This window comes from Triticum aestivum, chromosome 3A, assembly GCF_018294505.1.
Source record: "Triticum aestivum cultivar Chinese Spring chromosome 3A, IWGSC CS RefSeq v2.1, whole genome shotgun sequence".
Classification (NCBI taxonomy): domain Eukaryota; kingdom Viridiplantae; phylum Streptophyta; class Magnoliopsida; order Poales; family Poaceae; genus Triticum; species Triticum aestivum.
This window is the reverse complement of record NC_057800.1, coordinates 36,872,284-36,892,284: the sequence shown is the minus strand read 5'-3', so window position 1 is coordinate 36,892,284 and position 20,001 is coordinate 36,872,284. Positions and strand designations below refer to the sequence as shown.

The 20,001-nt window shown below is 48.9% G+C and overlaps 2 protein-coding genes across 2 annotated transcripts; both read left to right on the top strand.

Moving 5' to 3' along the window:
* The first annotated feature begins 8,521 nt into the window (after positions 1–8,521).
* Positions 8,522–9,805, top strand: LOC123057753 (uncharacterized protein At2g39795, mitochondrial-like). Its single transcript, XM_044480659.1, has 3 exons — positions 8,522–8,899; positions 9,058–9,350; positions 9,484–9,805. The coding sequence occupies exons 1-3, from the start codon at positions 8,582–8,584 to the stop codon at positions 9,644–9,646; spliced, it is 774 nt and encodes a 257-aa protein (XP_044336594.1). The 5' UTR covers positions 8,522–8,581; the 3' UTR covers positions 9,647–9,805.
* A 1,732-nt stretch (positions 9,806–11,537) lies between these two features.
* On the top strand, positions 11,538–13,777 carry LOC123057752 (uncharacterized protein At2g39795, mitochondrial-like). Its single transcript, XM_044480658.1, has 3 exons — positions 11,538–12,767; positions 12,967–13,356; positions 13,466–13,777. Exons 1-2 carry the CDS (start codon positions 12,363–12,365, stop codon positions 13,339–13,341), a joined length of 780 nt encoding a protein of 259 aa, XP_044336593.1. The 5' UTR covers positions 11,538–12,362; the 3' UTR covers positions 13,342–13,356; positions 13,466–13,777.
* The last annotated feature ends 6,224 nt before the right edge of the window (positions 13,778–20,001 follow it).

Below are 20,001 nucleotides of genomic sequence, written 5' to 3'. Positions count from 1 at the left end.
TGAGGGGGGGCACACCCCGGACACGCGTGTCGGGTGGTTGCAACCGCCACAACACTTCCAGACTTGTGAGAGGCCGCCTACGCAAGATTTTGGCGGCATGCTAGCCCCCGGAGGCCACCGGCCACAGCCGTAGACGCCGTGAGGGAGAAGTACCCTGGAAGGGACCGCATCCACACTGCAGACGGATCAAGTTTGCACATAGCTCATCGTGGTCATGCTCTCCTTCCTACTCCCTCTGCCAACCGGAGACGCGTCCCGCCTCTTCGGACATGCCACCACACCACCCCGCATGTATGAGGGCCCGGTGCGACGCTCCGGTGGCATTGCTACCCCCCAGGCCCCCCGTCCCGCCTAACCCTGTAGCGTTTGACCACGGGATCTACCCCTTTGACTTTGCACGGACGGGCTTTGACCAGTGGACGTCCCCATCCGGTTGTGTTAGGTCAGCCCATAGGAACACTTTGGAGCAACATCCGGGCCAGACCCACAGCAAGATCCCCTCCATGTAGACCCCATGCGTCCGTTTCCCCCCTCCAGGTGCCGGCGGCAGCGCCGTCTATGAGGGGGGCACACCCCGGACATGCGTGCCGGGCGTTTGCAACCGCCACAACACTTCCAGACTTGTGAGAGGCCGTCGGCGCAAGATTTGGCGCAAGATAGTTTGGTTAAATTGCATTACTTGTAAGTCCAGTTAACATGGATGCTTATGATGCAAGAGCAACAGCAAAAGTGAAAATTTGGCACAAATAGGTAGTTGTGTAACTAAAATAGGTAGGAGGAGAGATAGCTCTTATGTCACAAAAAAGAAGTTGTATCAAACCTTTTATGTCGGATCTAGAACAAACCAATCGGTATCGCCATCATACAGCCCAACCGTGGCTCGTGATGCATATATATGCATATAAAATGCACGGTTGGACGTATGATGGCGAATCCGAATGATTTGTATTCAGTCGATGAACTGGTAGATGTATGCAGTCGATGAACTGGTAGATGTATGTAGTCGATGAACTGAAAGACTTATGCAGGGAAGGCGAGAGGTGGGCTATATATAGGGTCGCCTGGCTCACAAAGTGATTGTGGTAGTTTCGATCCAACGACTCACATGAGCTAGGAAGAAACACACCCTTGATCCAACGACTCGCAAGAGCTAGAAAGAAACACACGATCCGAGTGATTCTTCCTGATTGGTGGGATGCACATTAGTACCCACTCCGGACTCCGAAACCCTGATACTCGGAAAGAGTTTGTCCAGTTTGTACACGAAGTGCGTCCAGTTTTTGCCGTGACCCTCTCTACTCTTTCGCGCATGCTATGCAGGTGATATGATGATACCATGCCAAGTTTCAACATTTTCAGGATTCATTTTCTAGTGATTTTCAATTTCACGGTCATTTAGATCTCTAAACAATTAGGTAAATGACCGAAAAACAACAAATGATGTCAGAACATGTTGGAAATTGATGGCGTCGCTTTAAATGCTGCATACTGAACACAAAAGAAGTCCAGAGTTTAAATTGATGACGGGCATCTACGCATGCCAGAACACTTACACACATGCATCGGGACCCGTGCGATGTTTCGGTGGCATAGCTACACCCCGAAGGCCACCCCGAATCCGAGTTGACCAGTAGATCTAGCCCTTTGAATTTTGCCGGACGGGCTTTGACCGGTGGACTCTTCCACCTGGTTGTGATAAGTCAGCCCGTAGGAACATCCCCGAACACTGTTTGGACCCAACCCAACACTAGATTCCCTCCGGTTCCACCGCACCCGCACCATCCCTCCTCTAAGTGACGGCTGCTCTGCCTTCCGTGGAGGGGGGCCACACCACGGAGCCCCAAGACGGGCGTCTACACATGCCAGAACACTTTCACACATGCATCGGGACCCGTGCGATGTTTCGGTGGCATAGCTATACCCCGAAGGCCACCCCGAATCCTAGTTGACCAGTAGATCTAGCCCTTTGACTTTCGTCGGACGGGCTTTGACCGGTGGACTCTTCCACCTGGTTACGATAGGTCAGCCCATAGCAACATCCCCGAACAAGGTCTGGACCCAACCCAACACTAGATTCCCTCCGGTTCCACCGCACCCGCACCATCCCCCCCCTCTAAATAGCGGTTGCTCTGCCTTCCGTGGAGGGGGGCCACACCACGGAGCCCCAAGACGGGTGTCTACGCATGCCAGAACACTTTCACACATGCATCGCGACCCATGCGATGTTTCGGTGGCATAGCTACACCCCGAAGGCCATCCCGAATCCCAGTTGACCAGTAGATCTAGCCCTTTGACTTTCGCCGGACGGGCTTTGACCGGTGGACTCTTCCACCTGGTTGCGATAGGTCAGCAAATAGCAACATCCCCGAACACGGTTTGGACCCAACCCAACACTAGATTCCCTCCGGTTCCACTGCACCGGCACCATCCCCCCTCCAAGTGACGGCGGCTCTGCCTTCCGTGGAGGGGGCCACACCATGGAGCCCCAAGACGGGCGTCTACGCATGCCAGAACACTTTCACACATGCATCAGGACCCGTGCGATGTTTCGGTGGCATAGCTACACCTCGAAGGCCACCCCGAATCCTAGTGGACGAGTAGATCTAGCCCTTTGACTTTCGCCGGGCGGGCTTTGACCGGTGGACTCTTCCACCTGGTTGCGATAGGTCAGCCCATAGCAACATCCCCGAACACGGTTTGGACCCAACCCAACACTAGATTCCCTCCGGTTCCACCGCACCCGCACCTTCCCCCCTCCAAGTGACGGCGGCTCTGCCTTCCGTGGAGGGGGCCACACCATGGAGCCCCAAGACGGGCGTCTACGCATGCCAGAACACTTTCACACATGCATCGGGACCCATGCGATATTTCGGTAGCATAGCTACACCCCGAAGGCCACCCCGAATCCCCCCTCTAACCAGATTCCCTCCATGTCGACCGTTTCCCCCCTCCGTGACACGGCAGCAGCGACGTCCGTGAGGGGGGCAATCGATATACCATCGGGGCATGTTTTTTGTTTAGATAACGCACATTTATGTTGTGAAAAAATACAAAATAATAAATATATAAACTAAAAATAAAAAAATAAATGTATGCCGCACACACGGAGCTACGATCCCACGGATCGATGACATGGCATTGCACGCGGATTGATGACGTGGCAGATAGCATGGGTTAGGACTATGCCGACGGCTATGCCGTCGGCATATCTCTGCCACACCACAAGGCCTCACTCCCTCGGATCGATGACGTGTCGACGGATGTTAGCAATTCTATGCCGACGGCCGCAGTTATCCCCCGTCGGTGTAGTTTTGACGCCGTCAAACGGTCGCCGCTAATCAGGTAGGTGGGCCCTTTCTATGCCGACGGCCTCTTCTATGCCGACGGTCCCCGTAGGCGTACCGTGAGCTGTCCCGACGGCCGTAATATGCCGACGGCCCCCGTCGGCATAGATACACATTTGCCGACGGGTATTCTACGCCTACGGCCTGCCCTTGGCCGTCGGCATATGTCCATTTATGCCGACGGGCGCCGTCGGCATAGATGAGGCCGTCGGCAACTAGATAATTTCTGGTAGTGCTGGCAGGTGGGCCCAGCATAATTCTTAGTCGTACTTAAGGAAACCCACCAAAACCCTTCTCCGCTGTAGGCTGTATCTTCGCGCCATGGCCCTCCTCACTGTCGCCGCCCGCCGCGCCTCTGCCCTGCTACGCCCCAAGGCCGCCGCTGCGCCGTTCTCGTCCTCCTCCTCGATCCTCCTCCTCCTCGATCCGCTCCCTCCGCGCCGAGGCCGCCTCCTGCCGCGCCGAAGCCGCATCCTACCGAGCCGAGGCCGTCAGCTTCCGTGCCAAGGCTGACTCACTCCACGCCGCCACGCATGACGGCGAGCTCCTCGGCGTAATCGACTCCTCGATGCACTCCTACAACGGCAACCTGGTACGTGCGCGCACTTCCGCCGATCGAGTTCCACACTTCCAGTTCGCCAATCTACTACTACTGGCTAGTTCTGCTATCACTGTTTTAGTACCCATAGATTTCTGTGTTGGTGCTCCTTTACTCGGTAGAGATTGGCCTACTTTTGTCTTTTGAGTCTCCAGCCTTTAGTTGTTGCCCTAATTTTGCTGGGGTGTGTGATTGTGTTTGCACGTGCTTTGCTGGGGTGCCCTAAAAACATTTTTTTTCAAAACAGGCTTTTGCCCCGCTTTATGAATAACGCAACATGACAGAGTACACGGCCGAACGATACATAGTGGTGAGGATGCCCTCTTACAAAGTAGATCAAAAGATACAACAATAACCTAGAACAAGCTAACATCTCGTCAAGACCCGACCGTAGACTCCTAAGCTCCACAACAACGCCCCCAAGAAGGTGATGGCGCAGCGCGTCGCCGTTGCCGAGTCCAAGCTTATAGACAAAGGTTTTCACCTGAAGCCCTAACATAACGAGGTCCACGACGACGGCTCCAAGAAGCATGCGACCCCACGGGCGCCGCCGACGCCGGCGCCATATAACGCGAAGCTTTCGCTCGGAGACTCGCCAACGCCACCAGGAGGGGTCCCGATCACCATCTCAACGAGGGCTAGCCAATCTACACCAGATCTGGGCACTGCCAGCGCAGACCAGAGCCTCCCACCACTCCACCCCTTACTGCCCACACGACCAAGGATGAGAGACGCCACCATCACCACGCAGCCTGCCGGAAAGCCAACAGTGAGGCCCACCATCCAAGACCGCCACCCCAGCATCCATGGCCCCGGACTCCATCGGCCATCCACGTCACGACCCCCCGCCACGGTAGTAGGAGTGAAAGGGACCGCCTTTCAATCCTAGCCCGGCATCAGCCACCAGGTCTGGGTTAGCGCCTCCACAAAAACGTTTCTTTGATGATGTAGTAGGAAAGATGGGAAAGTTTTTGTGAGATGCAGTTGCTTTTGTTTGGAGATGCTCTGCTTTATGCCTTCACCATTGTAAGGTAATGTAGCCGTAGTTAATGCTGTGTACATTTTGCACAAGCAATCTCCTTGTTCTGATTTTTATATTACATCTAAATCTTCTGTGAACAACTTTCATGTTAGTTTTCGGAGCAATTGTCATCGTTGGTACCATGTTTCTTTTTCATCTTAAAACAGGCCGAGGAGATTTCGAGTGAGTTCCCTTTTGAAATCAGCAAAATCGAGGAGCTTACCAGGACCGACGTTACTCTTACAAGATGTTTAAAGGGTGAGAAGATTGAGGTGTTGGTTTCCATGCCCAGACTTGCCAGTGATGAGGAGGACGTCGATCTGCAGGAATCCTCAAACTCGTCATCGTCATCTTCAGACGAAACCTCATCATCTTCAGACAACGAGACCTCATCATCTTCAGACAACTCTTCATGGTATTCAGATGAAACCTCATCCTCTTCAGATAACGACACCTCATCATCTTCAGACGAGTCCTCATCTTCAGATGAGTCATCATCATCTTCGAAAGATGAAGCCAAGAACCGTACAGGAGAATACAACCTCCCTATTCGCAAGAAAATAGAACACAGCCTCCCTCTCACGGTCACTGTGTCGAAGCCTGATGGCTCAAGCATGAAATTTGCCTGTGACGCCTATCACGACGAGATCACCATCGATACCGTGTCTGTGAGGCAGCGACCATCAGGAGCCGAGGAAGGCGATAATAATGCATATGATGAGGGTCCTGATTTCAGGTAGGCACATCCGTTGAACTTAGCTACCTTCGGCATTTTGATTTATCTCTGGTTATTAATTGCTCATACCACGTTGTGTGCAGTGATCTGGATGAGAACCTTCAGGAGGGACTCCACAAGTACCTGGAGGTGCGCGGGATCACTCCAAACAGCATAAAGTTGCTGCACAAGTACATAATCAGCAAGGAACGGCAACATTATCAAGTCTGGTTGGCCAAGCTGCGGCATTTCGTCGGGAAAAATTAAGACCATCCATGAATGATCCATCCTCGGCATAAGACAACAATTTGTTTGCACTTTCTATTTCGAGAGCTCTGCGTGACATCCTCTATACGAGTGGATATTAGATCTTTTTTATTGTAACAACATTTTTGCCGACTAAGTAGAATTTTTTTTCCTTTTTTTGGTGGTGCTTCTTTATCTCTATGGATGTGCTATTTATATGCCCAGTGTGTTCTCAGTCCCTAGCGTGCACCTGCTTCCTGGCTGAAGCATCAGTTTAGTTCTTCAATTATTTTTCTTTTTGGAATGGGAAGTTTAGTTCTTAATCAGTAAATATAACCATTATATGATTTTATTCACTACTCTATCTACTCTACTGTGTGTCTTGATGTTTCATGGAAGTGTAGACGATGTTTTGTATGAAAGGTCAACGGGGGCTAAACCAGCCCAACTGAACATTCCATGAAGCTTCAAGCGGCAAAGTAGCGATTATAGGGTGGCGCACATGCGACTCAATTTGCATGAGAACTCAACTTTTGTGCGAAAACCAAATGTCAAATAAATGTATATTGTGAGGGACCCAAAGTCAGTGTAGAACATAGATATAAAACACACATAACACAAAAAAATGTTTAGATAAAGTTTATTCATAGTGTGGGCCCAAATGCTTGAAATGTTCCATGATAAAGTTTATTCAATTATTTTTCTTTTTGGAATGGGAAGTTTAGTTCTTAATCAGTAAATATAACCAGTATATGATTTTATTCACTACTCTATATACTGTTTGTCTTGATGTTTCATGGAAGTGTTTTTTTTAGAAAATGGGGATGAACATTCCATTAATCTTCAAGCGGCAAAGTAGCGTTTACAGGGTGGCGCACGTGGTGGTTTCTCATGGCACTGTTTAAATCTTCGAAGACTTGACACCAGCAACTAAAGTTACCAAGCTACCTATGCTACAATTAGTATGGCAACTAAATGTTTCAGTTTTCATGCCTGATAACTTCTTCTGTATAACTCAATAACTCCTATAGTGTTTAGTGACAACTTATGAAGTGGAAAAGGTCGTTCAAATATTATAAATGATTTTCAGTTTTCATATCGGATAACTACTAAACAACTCAATTAACTCTTGTAGTTCTAAATAAAATGCAGAGAACCATCACAATTATGTCCTCATTAGCGAAAAACCATCACTTTGCAAAATGTTGCAGAATGCACCGCATCGAAAAATTGATAGTGGACCTTAAGTGCATCAAGAGAGAGCACTAGCAACCCTCTCGCTGTGGACGCTGGAAACTCCATGTGCATGCGCTTCTGTCTTCGCCATGCTCGTGCGCGTCTTTGCCAAGTAGCCGACCATGCCATGCTCACCGACAGCCTCGCCTGCACTGCTGGCGCTGGCCCGCCGGTCTTCGACTCCACACCGTTGGTGGATGAGGAACACGCGTGCAGCGAATTCCCGCAGCTAGTTGCCCTGCTCTATGCCGCCGACCAGCGCGCGCCCTCGGGTTGGAGCTCTGACCCCACACAAAGAATGTCGTCCACGCACTGGATTCAGGGAGCTCGATGCAGCGCCCGATCCGCAGGAGCTCGATGTCGCGTCAACCTCCCACTTGTTGTAGATGCGAGCACACTGGTGCCCTCGACAACCCTGTATGTGAGGCCGGCTGTGAAGACAATGCCGGGGGTGGCGGCGCTGCGACACGCCTACAAAGGCGGCAGTCCAGGGGGCGGCGGCGCAAGCTCCATGGCACTCGACAGCCCTGGATCGGTTTGTCTCCTGCGTTGCGTTCACCCTCGGTGTTTTTACAGGGTGTCTATGTGGCACATTTTTTTTCCGACTCAGCCTGACGGGTGGGCCCGGCCAATTAGTGAGGTCACCAATGCCCTTAGCATTTACCGTCTGTGTTTTTCCACTATCAGTTTTTCGGTGCGGTGCATTCTATCACATTTTGTAAACTGGTGGTTTTTCGCCATGGTGACACGATTGTGGTGGAATTGTAGACCATGTTGTACACGCCAGAACACATTGTGTTGGCCGCAGTTTGACTAGCAGAGGCAAATGAGCAGCTATCAGCTGATTAACATGACAGAGCAGGCAGAACATTCGTGACAATGTAGTAATTCATCCCCGTTAAAAAAATACTATGAAGGAATTTTGTTATGTCTAGCACAAGAATTTCATAATGTATCTCTGGGGTTTTTCGTGGAACTGTTTAATTTTGGAAGATTACTGCGTTATTTGCATGGGCCCCCCTCCCCCATCCTAATCGAACGAGTCGTTCGATTCCAGTCCCTCTCCTACAGAACGTCAGGTGGTTAATGGTGTCCTAAAGAAATTACAAGGTTCTCGCAAAAAAAATTACAAAGGAAATTTGTTATGTCTAGCACAAGAATTTGATAATATATTTCTAAGCCTTTTCATGGATTTCAGGAGATTACTGCGTTGGAATTTGCAAACAGAAAAGAAGAGAAAACTAGCTCGAAGCTTTCAGGTTCGGAAGTGCTTGACAGGTGGGCCTAGCCACCTCCTTCCCCCGACAACCTAAACCCCAACGTCCTCGCTAAACCCTCTTAAATTCTGGAAGTAGGAAGAGAGATATACGTAGGTCAAGGAGAAACCTTGTCCACGGCTTTGAGTCCGCAGCTGCCGCGCCATGGCCATCCTCGCCGCCGCCCGCCGGGCCTCCTCCCTTCTCCTCCTCCGCGCCTCCTGTGCACTGCTTCGCCCCGCTGCCTCTCCTTTGACGCCAAGATCGCCTTGCTCATCCCCCTTCTTCGACAGCGCCAAGATGGCCTTGCTCAAAGCCGCGTTGGACTTGGACTCCATCGCCGCCGAGACCGGCTCCTCTGCCTCCGCCGCCGCACAGCACTCCCTGCGCGCCGCGGCCGATTCCCTCGGCGCCTCCACCTTTGACGACCATCTCGTCCGCGACATCGACTCCACGATCAAGTCATCCACCCGTCCCACCAAGGTACGTACATACGCGCATCGATCTCTTCGCTGATGCGATGATGATCTCGGTTCCTGAACTGCAGTTGCATGTTTGGGATCGATTACTTCCGATTATTAGTGTAACTAATCATGCATGAGAAACTGAGTAGGATCAATATTTTCCTGGTCTTAAAACAGATGCAGGAGGCCGAGGGTTTCTTCCCCTTCAAAATAGTACGTGAAAATAGGTTGCTCAGTAGCAGCAGTACCCTTGATATTACTCTTGGAAGAACTTTTGAGGGTGAGCAGATTGAAATTAGGGCTTACACATTAGGCTCACACTACCATGATAACGGTATAATCAGCCTAAATGTCACCGTCTCCAAGAGCAATGGCTCGGACCTTTTATTTTCCTGCTCTGCGTATGCCGATTATATCACCATCGATTCCATGAAGATGAAGGGGCAGCTTGAATCGCATAACGGTTTCGAGTAAGGATTAAGTCTAAACCTAACTTAATTCATTGGTTTTTTCATATATTTTTTTGCCTGGTTGAACGTTTGCTTCGATTTTTATATCACCAACACATTTACTAAATGCTCCTCATTTGCGGATCTGGTGCAGTAAGCTTGATAAGAATCTGCAAAAGTCATTCTACAAGTATCTGGAACTACGCGGCATCACGCCAACAATGGCCAAACTGTTGCATGAGTACAAGAGGGACAGCGGACCCCGCACGCAGCACTTGTGGCTAAACAAGCTGTCGGATTTCATCAAGAAAGATTGATCTTCATCTAGTGAAGATCGTAGGGCAGCATGATCAAGACTCCTACAATTTCCTCTTCCGGAAGAATTTTTCTTTTATCCGTGTGTTTAAGATCCATTTTTGTAACTATGATTTTGGTGGCATTAAGGCTAGACCTACATAGAGTTAAAACCATGTTAATTACCGTTTGTTTATTCACTATGTTTGCTTTGCTTATTTCTAACTTACTCGTTAATTCTCAAGTGTATCTGTTTTGGATTTGGTCGTGTACACTATCAGATAGTATTATGCATTGGAAGCTGAAAAACAGAGATGCACTCGGCAGTATTCTCAAGTGTAGTTCGCGGAGTTTATTTTCCCGTGGGAACTCGTCAAACGTTGTTTATATATTCGCTGAGTTCACGATATAGAATGCACTCGGCAATATTAATAATTGACGGTCCTCATACGTCCAGCCAAGTGCGCTGCACCGAGTTTGGCACTCAATAAAGATTTCACCGAGTTTAATATATGCTTTGCCGAGTTTCTTTCAAACTCGGCAAAAACGGCGATTCTAGTAGTGCCACTCAGTATTTGTCGGTTACCGTGGTAACAAAAAATCTCGGTGGCCCACAAGATTGTTTGGGATTCGGTAGCCAAAACCCTGGGCCGCTGGGATTGACTACTGTGTTTCTCAGGAAAGCAAACGCCGGGGCTCCATCGCAATGTTCACTGTTGGAATTGTAGATGATGTTTTACGCGACAAAAGACATGGTGCTGACCATTGTTTTCCCATCAAAGTATCTGCAATCTACCCTAAAAAAAGTATCTGCAATTTGTTCTGTTACAAGAATTTCATAATGTATTTCAGTGGTTTCTCATGGAACTGTTCAATTTTGTAAGAATTATACCGCAATGCAACTTGTAAACAGAAACGTATTAGGAAACTAGCTGCAATACGGTCCTAGTTCTTCAAGAAGCAAAGTACATCGTCGGGTTGGAGTGCGACCTCTTATATTCTGGGACGAAGTAGCAAGAAAGATATACGTGCGTAGGTCGAGAGCGAAAGCCCCGAAACCTTGTTCACGGCTTCGAGTCTGCAACGCGCGCATACGCCGCGCCATGGCCCTCCTCACAGCCGCCCGCCGGGCCTCCTCCCTTCCCATCCTCCGCCGAGCATCCTCCGTGCTGCTCCGTCCAGCGGCCTTGCCGGTGCCGGCGACCAGGTGGAGTTCGTCCTCCTCCATCGACGCCGCCAAGACCGCCCTAATGAAAGCCGGAGCACGAGGCGGTCAAGGCAACGTCAAGACTAGAAACACCAAAGAGCAAGAGGGTGAGGTGGGCTCCCCCGGCAAGGCCCTTGCTGGGGCGGCCTCCGCGGCCCCGGCAAGAGCCTTGCCGGGGCAACTTGCCCAGTACCAACAGAGCGAGCCACCCTCGAGCCCAAGAGTTCCAAACGCCGCTAACGACTATGTTGGAACCAAGGCTCGGGGGCACCTCTGTGGTGGCATGCAGATCTTTTTCAAGATCATAAACACATGAGATTAGATGAAGACCAGAAGACGATGACCCTCGGCGGGATTTTAGCCGAGGAAATTCACAAGACCCCCGGCAAGATCCTTGCCGGGGACGACCACGACGCCACGGCAAGACCCTTGCCAGGGCTCCGGCAAGACCCTTGCCGAGAGCATTAGCGGGGCCACAGCCAGGCCCACGCCTGCCAAGACACCGCCGCCGTCCCCATGCAGCTGTCAGCTCAACCAGCTGGGCAGGCACCTGCGTGACGACGAGCAGCCTCTACACCGACCCAGCAAGCACCTGCGTGGTGGCATGCAGATCTTCATGAAGGCTCCAGCACCGCACCCGCCCAGCAGCCAGCCAACGTGGCACAGCGATGCCTCGTCAGCTCGGACGCGCGTCGGAACCAGGCGAGACGGCGACAGCTGGGATGTGCTTCCTTGCCGTCCCCGATAAAGCGAGAGGGACACGTCGGCAGCGCATTAAATGCGTTTGTCCGGCGATGCCAGAGGATAGACTCATCCACTGTACACCTTTTCACCTCTTGTGTGTCACTGTGGCAGCCCCTTTTCCTATAAAAGGAGGCCCGATGCGACTAGGAGGAGGGGTCGGATCTTTTGGGCCAAATCACACCCCGTAGCTAGCCCAAGAACACAAGAACACTCAAATACATCCACCAAAGTAGGACTAGGGTATTACATATCTCCGCGGCCCGAACCTGGGTAAACGATCCATGTGCTTCCTGTTAGACCCGCTCTTTGCACAACCCCGCACCCGCCAACCGTAGAAGGGATCCCAGTGATTCCATAGGTGCCGATTTCCCCCGACACATGGGGCTTGCGTCATGTCACTGATCCTTCACCATGCCTCCTTGTTCTCTTCACAATGCCTTCTTCCATGACCATCTCTATATATACTAGCAATAGTCATTCATCCACATGCGGGGTGCGCGTGCGACTTAGGACTTGGCACATGGGCGCTACAACGAGAGGAGTTGCTTGAAGACTCTGGACGGAGTACCAGTGCAGAAACATGTCAACCCGTGAATGGCTAGAAAAAGCGACAAATCAAATACAAAAACAGACGTCTGACACTGAAAAAAAGGTCAAATCTGTTCCTACTTGTTCAAGAAGCAAAGCACATCGTGCAAATTCGGAACTGCATGTCTGACACATGGGCCCAGCGAATTACGTCCTCCTACAAGCAAAACCACTCCATCCTTCTAAAACCCTCTTAAATTATGGAAGTAGGAAGGAAGATATACTACGTAGATCGGGGGGAAACCTTGTTGACGGCTTCGAGTCCACAACGCATATGCGGTGCCATGGCCCTCCTCGCCGCCTCCCGCCGGGCCTCCTCCCTTCCCATCCTCCGCCGAGCCTCCTCGGTGCTGCTCCGCCCCGTGGCCCCGCCGGTGCAGGCGATCAGGCACAGCTCGTCCTCCTCCATCCGCGGTGCGAAGACGGCCTTAATGAACGCCACGATGGACACCGTCAACGCCGAGCATGGCTCCAGCGCCTGGGCCGCCGCGCTGGACTCACTCCGGGCCGCCACCGACTCCCTCAGCAACGCCTCCTTCGAGGACCAGCTCCTCCGCGGCATCCACTCTGCCGTCAAGTCCTCCGAGCCGCCCCGTATCGCCGAGGTACGTGCACTGCATATACACAGATCGATCTCTTCACCTATGCGATGATGATCCCCGTTCCCTTTGAAAAAGCATGCTGTCGAGAAACTTTACTGGTTTTATTGTATGTAATTAATTAATCATGCGTGAGACACAGAGTGAGGATTGCTGAGCTTTTGTTGTTCATGTCCTCAAATTTGTTTTTCCCATTGTAAAACAGATGGAGGATACCGCGGGTTGCTTCCCCTTCGAAGTCAGTGAAAACAGATACTTTGTTGGCTACGATTATAAAAGATACATTACTCTCAAAAGAACTTTTGAGGACGAGAAGATTGAGGTTGTGACTCGTACGGACTGCCTTGAGAGGGATGGAAAATGGTCTTTGGAATCCTTACGCATGCAGCTGGAACATGGCAAAGGTGAGAAGAAGGCCTCAAGACCTAGCCTCACCTTTGATGTCATCGTCTCCAAGAGCAATGGCTACAAACTTCAATTCACCTGTGTTGCATATCCGGACGACGTCACCATCAGTTCCATGAAATATGACGCCCGGGGGGTCGCGAAAAGAGGAGGAGCTACTGGAGGATATGTATAAGTATGACGGTTTCAAGTAAGTACCAAGACTGAACCTAGCTTAATCCATTCATTGGCCGCTTTTATATTTTGCCCACCACGGACACATTGATTAAACGCTCTCTTAATTGGCGGATCTGGTACAGTAATCTCAATGAGAATCTGAAGAAGTCATTCCACAACTACCTGGAGCTGCGTGGGATCACGCCGACGACGATGAATCTGTTTCGCGAGTACATTATTAGCAATGGCGTCCGCAAGCAACACTTTTGGCTGAACAAGCTGTCAGATTTCGTCAAGAAAGATTGATCTTCATCTTAATTTAGTTATCCTACTAGGGCAACACGATCAAGACTTATAATTGTTCCTTTTGTAGAGAAGCGTGCATGATCGTTTTGTTTTCTCTGCGCATGTTTAAGACGTTTTTTGTAATTATGATTTTCTCGAGGTACGTAGAGTTGAAGCCATTTTATTTAGGTAGATTATTCATTATATATGTTGGCTCTGCTTATTTCTAGCCTATTCTTTAGTTCTCAAGTTTAGCTGTTTTCGATTTAGTCATGTACGCTGTCAAATAGTATTAGCCAAGTCACTTCGAAGCTGAAATAATCACAACAAAGAAAAAACTTTAGAAACTTTAGTAGGATTATGAAGCCCTTCAAACAAAAAAGGCCTTCGAAGCAGGAGAAAAGAAGACGCAAATCGTCGCAAGGACCATCAATTTTTTTGTCAGACCAGAAATTCATGTTACTTAGTAAAAGACTATGATATTTGATGCCTTAATGCTACTAAGGTGGATGTGCAATTTGGAAATACCTTTAGTTGTAGAAAGGTGCAGTTGAGCAGTTGTATGTTTTAGTCCTAGAGTTGCACTTTTTTTTCCAATTTTAGGTTCCATGATGATTAACTTGAACGCCTATAAACTATCAACTGTGTGGTCTCCACGTTCTCCTTTGTTCTATACCACATTGGACGTTATGTGGAATAAAATCAAGCATTTTGCTCCCTCAAAATTCATAATTGGCTTGAATAAAAGGGTTTTCTTGAACTTGAATGAGGCTGATGACGAGTTAAGACGCTCCAGTGTTGATAAGTGACGATTTTTTACGTGAAAAATATCACACTAAAATCAAAGAACTATTTCACTGTGTCTTTTGGCTTCAATTTTTCTACAGCTTTAACTATGGGCGCTGCTATGCGTCGGTCGACGGATCTTTTTAAAAGATCGCCGCCTCGCAAGCCATCGGATCGGACCGATTGAGCGCAAGTGTCACTCTATGCCATTAAAACACGGGTATTATTATGATTTTTATGGAAAACGGGTCATGTTGCAGAATTTTGTGCAACATAGGTCAAGTTCAGATTTTTTCTTACAACTGAGTTCTTGTTTCAGAGTTTTTTTTTACAAGTGAAGTGATGGAGGCGGCTGACGACGTGACAGCGGGGTGCTCTCTTGCCGGCGGCGGCAGCGACACAACGGGTGTGTTTGGCGGCAGCATGACTGTGATAGGCTGGGTGATCCCAATCATTTCTGTTTAACTATGGGAAACGTTCTTCGCCAGTCGACTGGCTAGAGACTCCGCCGGCCATGTGCGCTTGTGACACGCGGCATGGGCCCTAGACGGCTAAAAACATCCATCTCTTTCCTTATCTTGTTCCACCGCCCTCAAATCCACCTCTCTCTCTCTCTCATTTTGATATCTTCCTCTGCGCTCATCCTTCTCCAATAACCAGTGAGGAGCACCCAAATAGCCTGCCACACGACGCCCTTGCCACACCCCATCGCTCGATTTGTCGTTTCCCCGCCACTCATCTTTTGTCCCTCCCTCTCGCAACAAATACCGGCAAGGAGCTCTCAAATAGCGGTCGCACTATGGCTCACCACGCAATCAAACACCCTGCAGCTTAGAGGAGCCATGGTGGCGCCATGACCCATGCACGCATAGCCGTGCTGGAACTGAGGACTAAATTTTTTGCAAGCGGTGGCCGCTCGTGCTGGAAGCGACAACTTGTGATGCTGGAATCGGGTGCCGAGGAGCTGCAACCTAGGGGGATGGGGGCAGCCGTGCTAGAACCTCCAAGTGATGGAGCTGCAGGGAATGTATCCGGTGCACCCGCACTTGTGGTGCTACTGGTGCACCGGATGCCCTAGAATGTTTTAAAAAATCTGAAAAAAGTCTAGCACGTTAACGCAATGTATGATGTCAAAAAAATTCGTGTATAAATTTGAAATATTTTATGAGATACAAAAATGACAGATTTGACATCAGTGTGATAATGGGCCAAATCTAAAGCCCAAGTTATGTTGTGTACTATTCAGTGTTGATTTTGTCATTTTTGTTTTTCAAGTTGTGTTTCGAATTTTGACTTGAATTTTTTTTGACAACCTACATTGATGTTGGGTGAGTGTGCTAATTTTTTCAAATTTTTTTGAACATTTTATAAGCACAATGTGAGTTCAGTGCACCGGTAGCACCACAAGCTCCGGTGCACCAGATATTTTCCTCGGAGCTGCAACCATTGTTGATGTATATTGGAACCAGTGTTCGTTGGCGCGGCAACCATCGGAGTAAGGTGCTGCAAGCAGCGACTAGCGGTAGGTTTTGTGTTGATCAGCTATTGTCGTAACTGGAAGAACCATGGTGTGGGGTGCTGGAACCAGTGTGCAGAGAAGCTGGAACCACAATAGCCAAAGCTTCGACGGAGGAGCAAAGCTGAAACCACCTGCGGGAGATGTTAGAACCACGGTGTCAGGGTGCTAGAATGAGTGTACGGAGAAGTTGGAACCGACGAGGAAACTAAAGCTACAACCAACTGTCGTAGATGTTGGAACCATGGTGTTGGCATGCTGGAACGGGTGAATTTGATTGCTACAACCCAAGCAACCTACACACTAGCGGATGTTGCAACTGGTGGAGTATGTGGTCATCAGTCAGTACCTTAACGAATGCAGATTTTTTTTCAAAAGACTTGTGTAACTTCCAATTTATCGCAGATATTTGGTGATCATCATCATTTAATTTTGTTTGATCTGATCTACTATGTTTAACCAATCAATAAAGCCGTCAAAGTCAGACTTCTTAGTCTCCGATCCTCCTTGAGTCCGTCCATCTAGATGATGCTCTAGATTAGATTCCTGCCGTCTCCTTGAGGTGACAAGGTTAGGGTTTTTTGTCGTGCATGCGCGACGTCGAGATTTGGTGTCTGTTTCTTGATATCTATTCACGGGTTCATCGGTGACGACTAAGGCTCCAGGGTGGTGGTCCTTAGGGGCATTTGCACGAAGACTTCCCGGCTGTGATCGACAAGGTCAAGGTAGCTGCGGCATGGGAGTGGAGACAATGGTGTGTCGGCGGCTAGCTCATTTTGACGGCGGTAGTGGTCATTCGGTGGTCTAGATACCTTGATGTGAATTTTATCATGTTTGACGTGCTTTATATTTCTGATAAACTTTTGTAATAGATCTATAAATATTTTTCACACAAAAAAGAGTAGTTTAATTTTCGAAGAAGATAATATTAATTCCTGCCTGGAAACTGCAAGAGCCTGCGAACGGTATAGGGAAAACTTGTTCAAATTCGTTTTCTTTTTCAGCAAGCACATCGTGCAGGTTTAAGCCCTTCCTGACAGGTGGGCTTCTTTTTCTCAGACAACCAAAACCCTCCTCGCTAAAACCCTCTTAAATTCTGGAAGAAAAACCCTCTTCACCGGCGCCATGGCCCTCCTCGCCGCGGCCCGTCGGGCCTCCTCCCTACCCATCCTCCGCCGGGCCTCCACGCTTCTCCGCCCCAAGTCCTCGTCGGCGATGGTGAGCAGGTGGAGCTCGTCCTCGTTCCTCGACGCCGCAGTCTCCTCCTTCGAGTCCTCCGGCGCCTCCTCATCGCCGCACTGGACTCTTACCGTCAGAGCACCGTGACCGAGGAGTCCGCCCGTACCGTGTTGGGCCCCCTCCGTGCCTTCTTGACCGAGACCGAATCCCTGAGAGCCACTATGTTCGACCTTGAGCTCCTCGGCGCCATCGACTCCGCGATCAAGTCCCGCAACAAGGACGACGGCGCGCCCCCCACCGAGCTCCAGTGTCTCCTCGCTAAGGTACTCTGCCTGTGCTAACTGCGATCCCATGCATGGCTGGCAACTTGGGATGACTGTTCTGATCTTTGTGACCTCGATCAAATATGCCTTTAATCCTGCTTGAGAATCTGACTTCTTGTTGATGCCTTTAATCCTGCTTGAGGATCCGAGTTGTTGTTTTGCCCTCAAATTTTTCGTATCTTGAACAGATAGAGGACACCGGGGATTACTTTCCCTTTGAAATCTCTGAAAATAAGTGTCGTGTCAGCATTACACTTACAAGAACTTTAAAGGGCGAGAAGATTGAGGTTGTGGCATCAAAGCCCTGCTTGGACGACGACGAGAACAACTCCTCATGCACCTCACATGAGGATGTAGAATTGTCTTCGGCATCCTCGAACGAGAATCTAGAAGAAGACGGTGGCCAGAAGAACAAATTAAGATCTACCATCAACCTAGAAGTCACCATCTCCAAGGGCGATGGCTCAAAGCTTGCGTTCACCTGCTTCGCGTATCCCGACAATATCACCATCCATTCCATGTGCATGTTGTCGCGGACAGCTAAAGATGATGTTCAGGCTACATATTACGAGTTCGAGTAAGAATATTAAGACTAATTTTCCTAGATGGATTAATTGGCAACACTTTTTGGTGTCTTGCCTTGTTGAAGGCTGTCTTCAATTACTAATCAGTGACGCGCTTATTAATTAACTACTCACCGTACGTCGATCTCATGCAGTAAGCTCGATGAGAACCTGCAGAAGTCATTCGTGAAGTATCTGGACCTGCGCGGGGTCACGCCAACGACGACAAACTTGTTGTGTGGGTACATGAGCAGCAAGGTCCAGTCCAAGGATCTTCTGATGCTGACCAAGCTGCAGGATTTCGTCAAGAAAGACTGATCCTCACCGTTCATATAATGTTCATGAGAAAGGCAACATGATCATATGACTCTTCAGAAGTGTGCATGGTTGCTTTTGCTTTATCTCCTCTAGGATTGTAATGCTCGACCCACAGAAAGCCGAAACCATTTTAATTAGGGTGCTTTGTTATTCGCTATATATGTTATGTGATTTGCTTATTCCTATAGTGTACTTCAGTTCCCAAGTGAGTTCATTAATTTAATCATGTGTGATGTCCAGCTAGGAAATTGTTGCTTCGAAGCTGAAATGCATACGTCAGAAATTTTGAAACAGAAATTAGAGAGGTAGCCGATAGAATTAATAAAATGAACTACTTTAAAAAGTGAAAGTTGGATAAAACTCAAAACATTAAAGCAGGAGTGAGAAAGACCCAAATTGTATTTCATGTCGAGCAAGAAATTCCTATTACTCAGTGGAGCCATTTCTAATGCTATACTTACGTGATTGTAAATTTTAAAAATATGAATTTAGTTAAAGTGTAGCAAGCAGTTGTATGTTTTTAGACCTAGAGCTAACCTTTTCCTAAATTATTTAGCCAATGATTACTACCTGCACAGAGAATACAAAACTACCTTTGCCCCCGACAGGACTAGTGAGGTTGCTAGTCTCACTGGCTTGCTAATTACAAGGATTAAAAACACAAGTGTATGGAAGATTTGATTGCAACGAAAAAGTAAAAGTAAGGAATTGAAAAGAGCATTTAATCTAGGTTGAAAGAATGTAAGAGGAAGATGGACCAGGATCCATGGTGTGGTGAACAAATTGCAGTTGTGCATCGTTTAAATTACAGTTTATATAACGATGACTATCCATGGAATAATCAACATATGAGCATCATGTCCCTATATCTTGTTATCCAACTGCATCTATAGTTTTTTAACACAACTGCATCTATAGCTAATGCCCCATACAAGATCGATATTCAACATACATCTTAAAGTATTAAGTATTAAGTAAAAACAGAGTATTACAATAAGTGCAATGCCATGAAGTAGATGATATATTGTCTTCACACCGCATTCAAAAGAAAACTGCAACCATATTTTTATCCCTAGTGGCAACAACATAATACAAGTTTTTTCACTTTCTGTCACTGTGGTAGATTACTTGCAAAATTGAACACAACTATCATAATCAACTCACTACCATGGAAAGCCTTATACACAAAACCTTATCAGCAGCGCGGTTTAAAATAAGGCGCTACCGCTACTTAGCAGTAGCGCGTTAGGAAAAACCGTGCTACTGATATCCACGTAGTAGTAGCGCATCTCTACTAAACATCGCTACTACTATGGTTGGGACGAGGTTGCCGCCAAACTAGGTATAGTAGTAGCGCTGGCCCAGGGAGCGCGCTACTACTATGGGTGCCTTATCCCAAGTTCTATCCCCCGCACCCAGCCTTCTTCTTCCTCCCCTCACTCCCCGCTGCCTCACTTTGCCTCGGCCGCCTCCGCATTAATTACCGTCGCCACCGCATTGCCGCGGCCGTCCTCCCTCCTCCTTCCTCGGTATGCCCTCATCTCCCTCCTCCTTCCTCGGTATGCCCTCATCTCCCTCCTCCTCCCACCGCCCTCCTCCCACCGCCCTCCTCCCTCCTCTCCTCCGCCCAAGGGCCCTCCTCCTCCTCCACCAAGCCCTCCTCCTCTCCTCCGCCCTCCTCTGGTCCTCTTCCCTCCCCCACCCCCTCC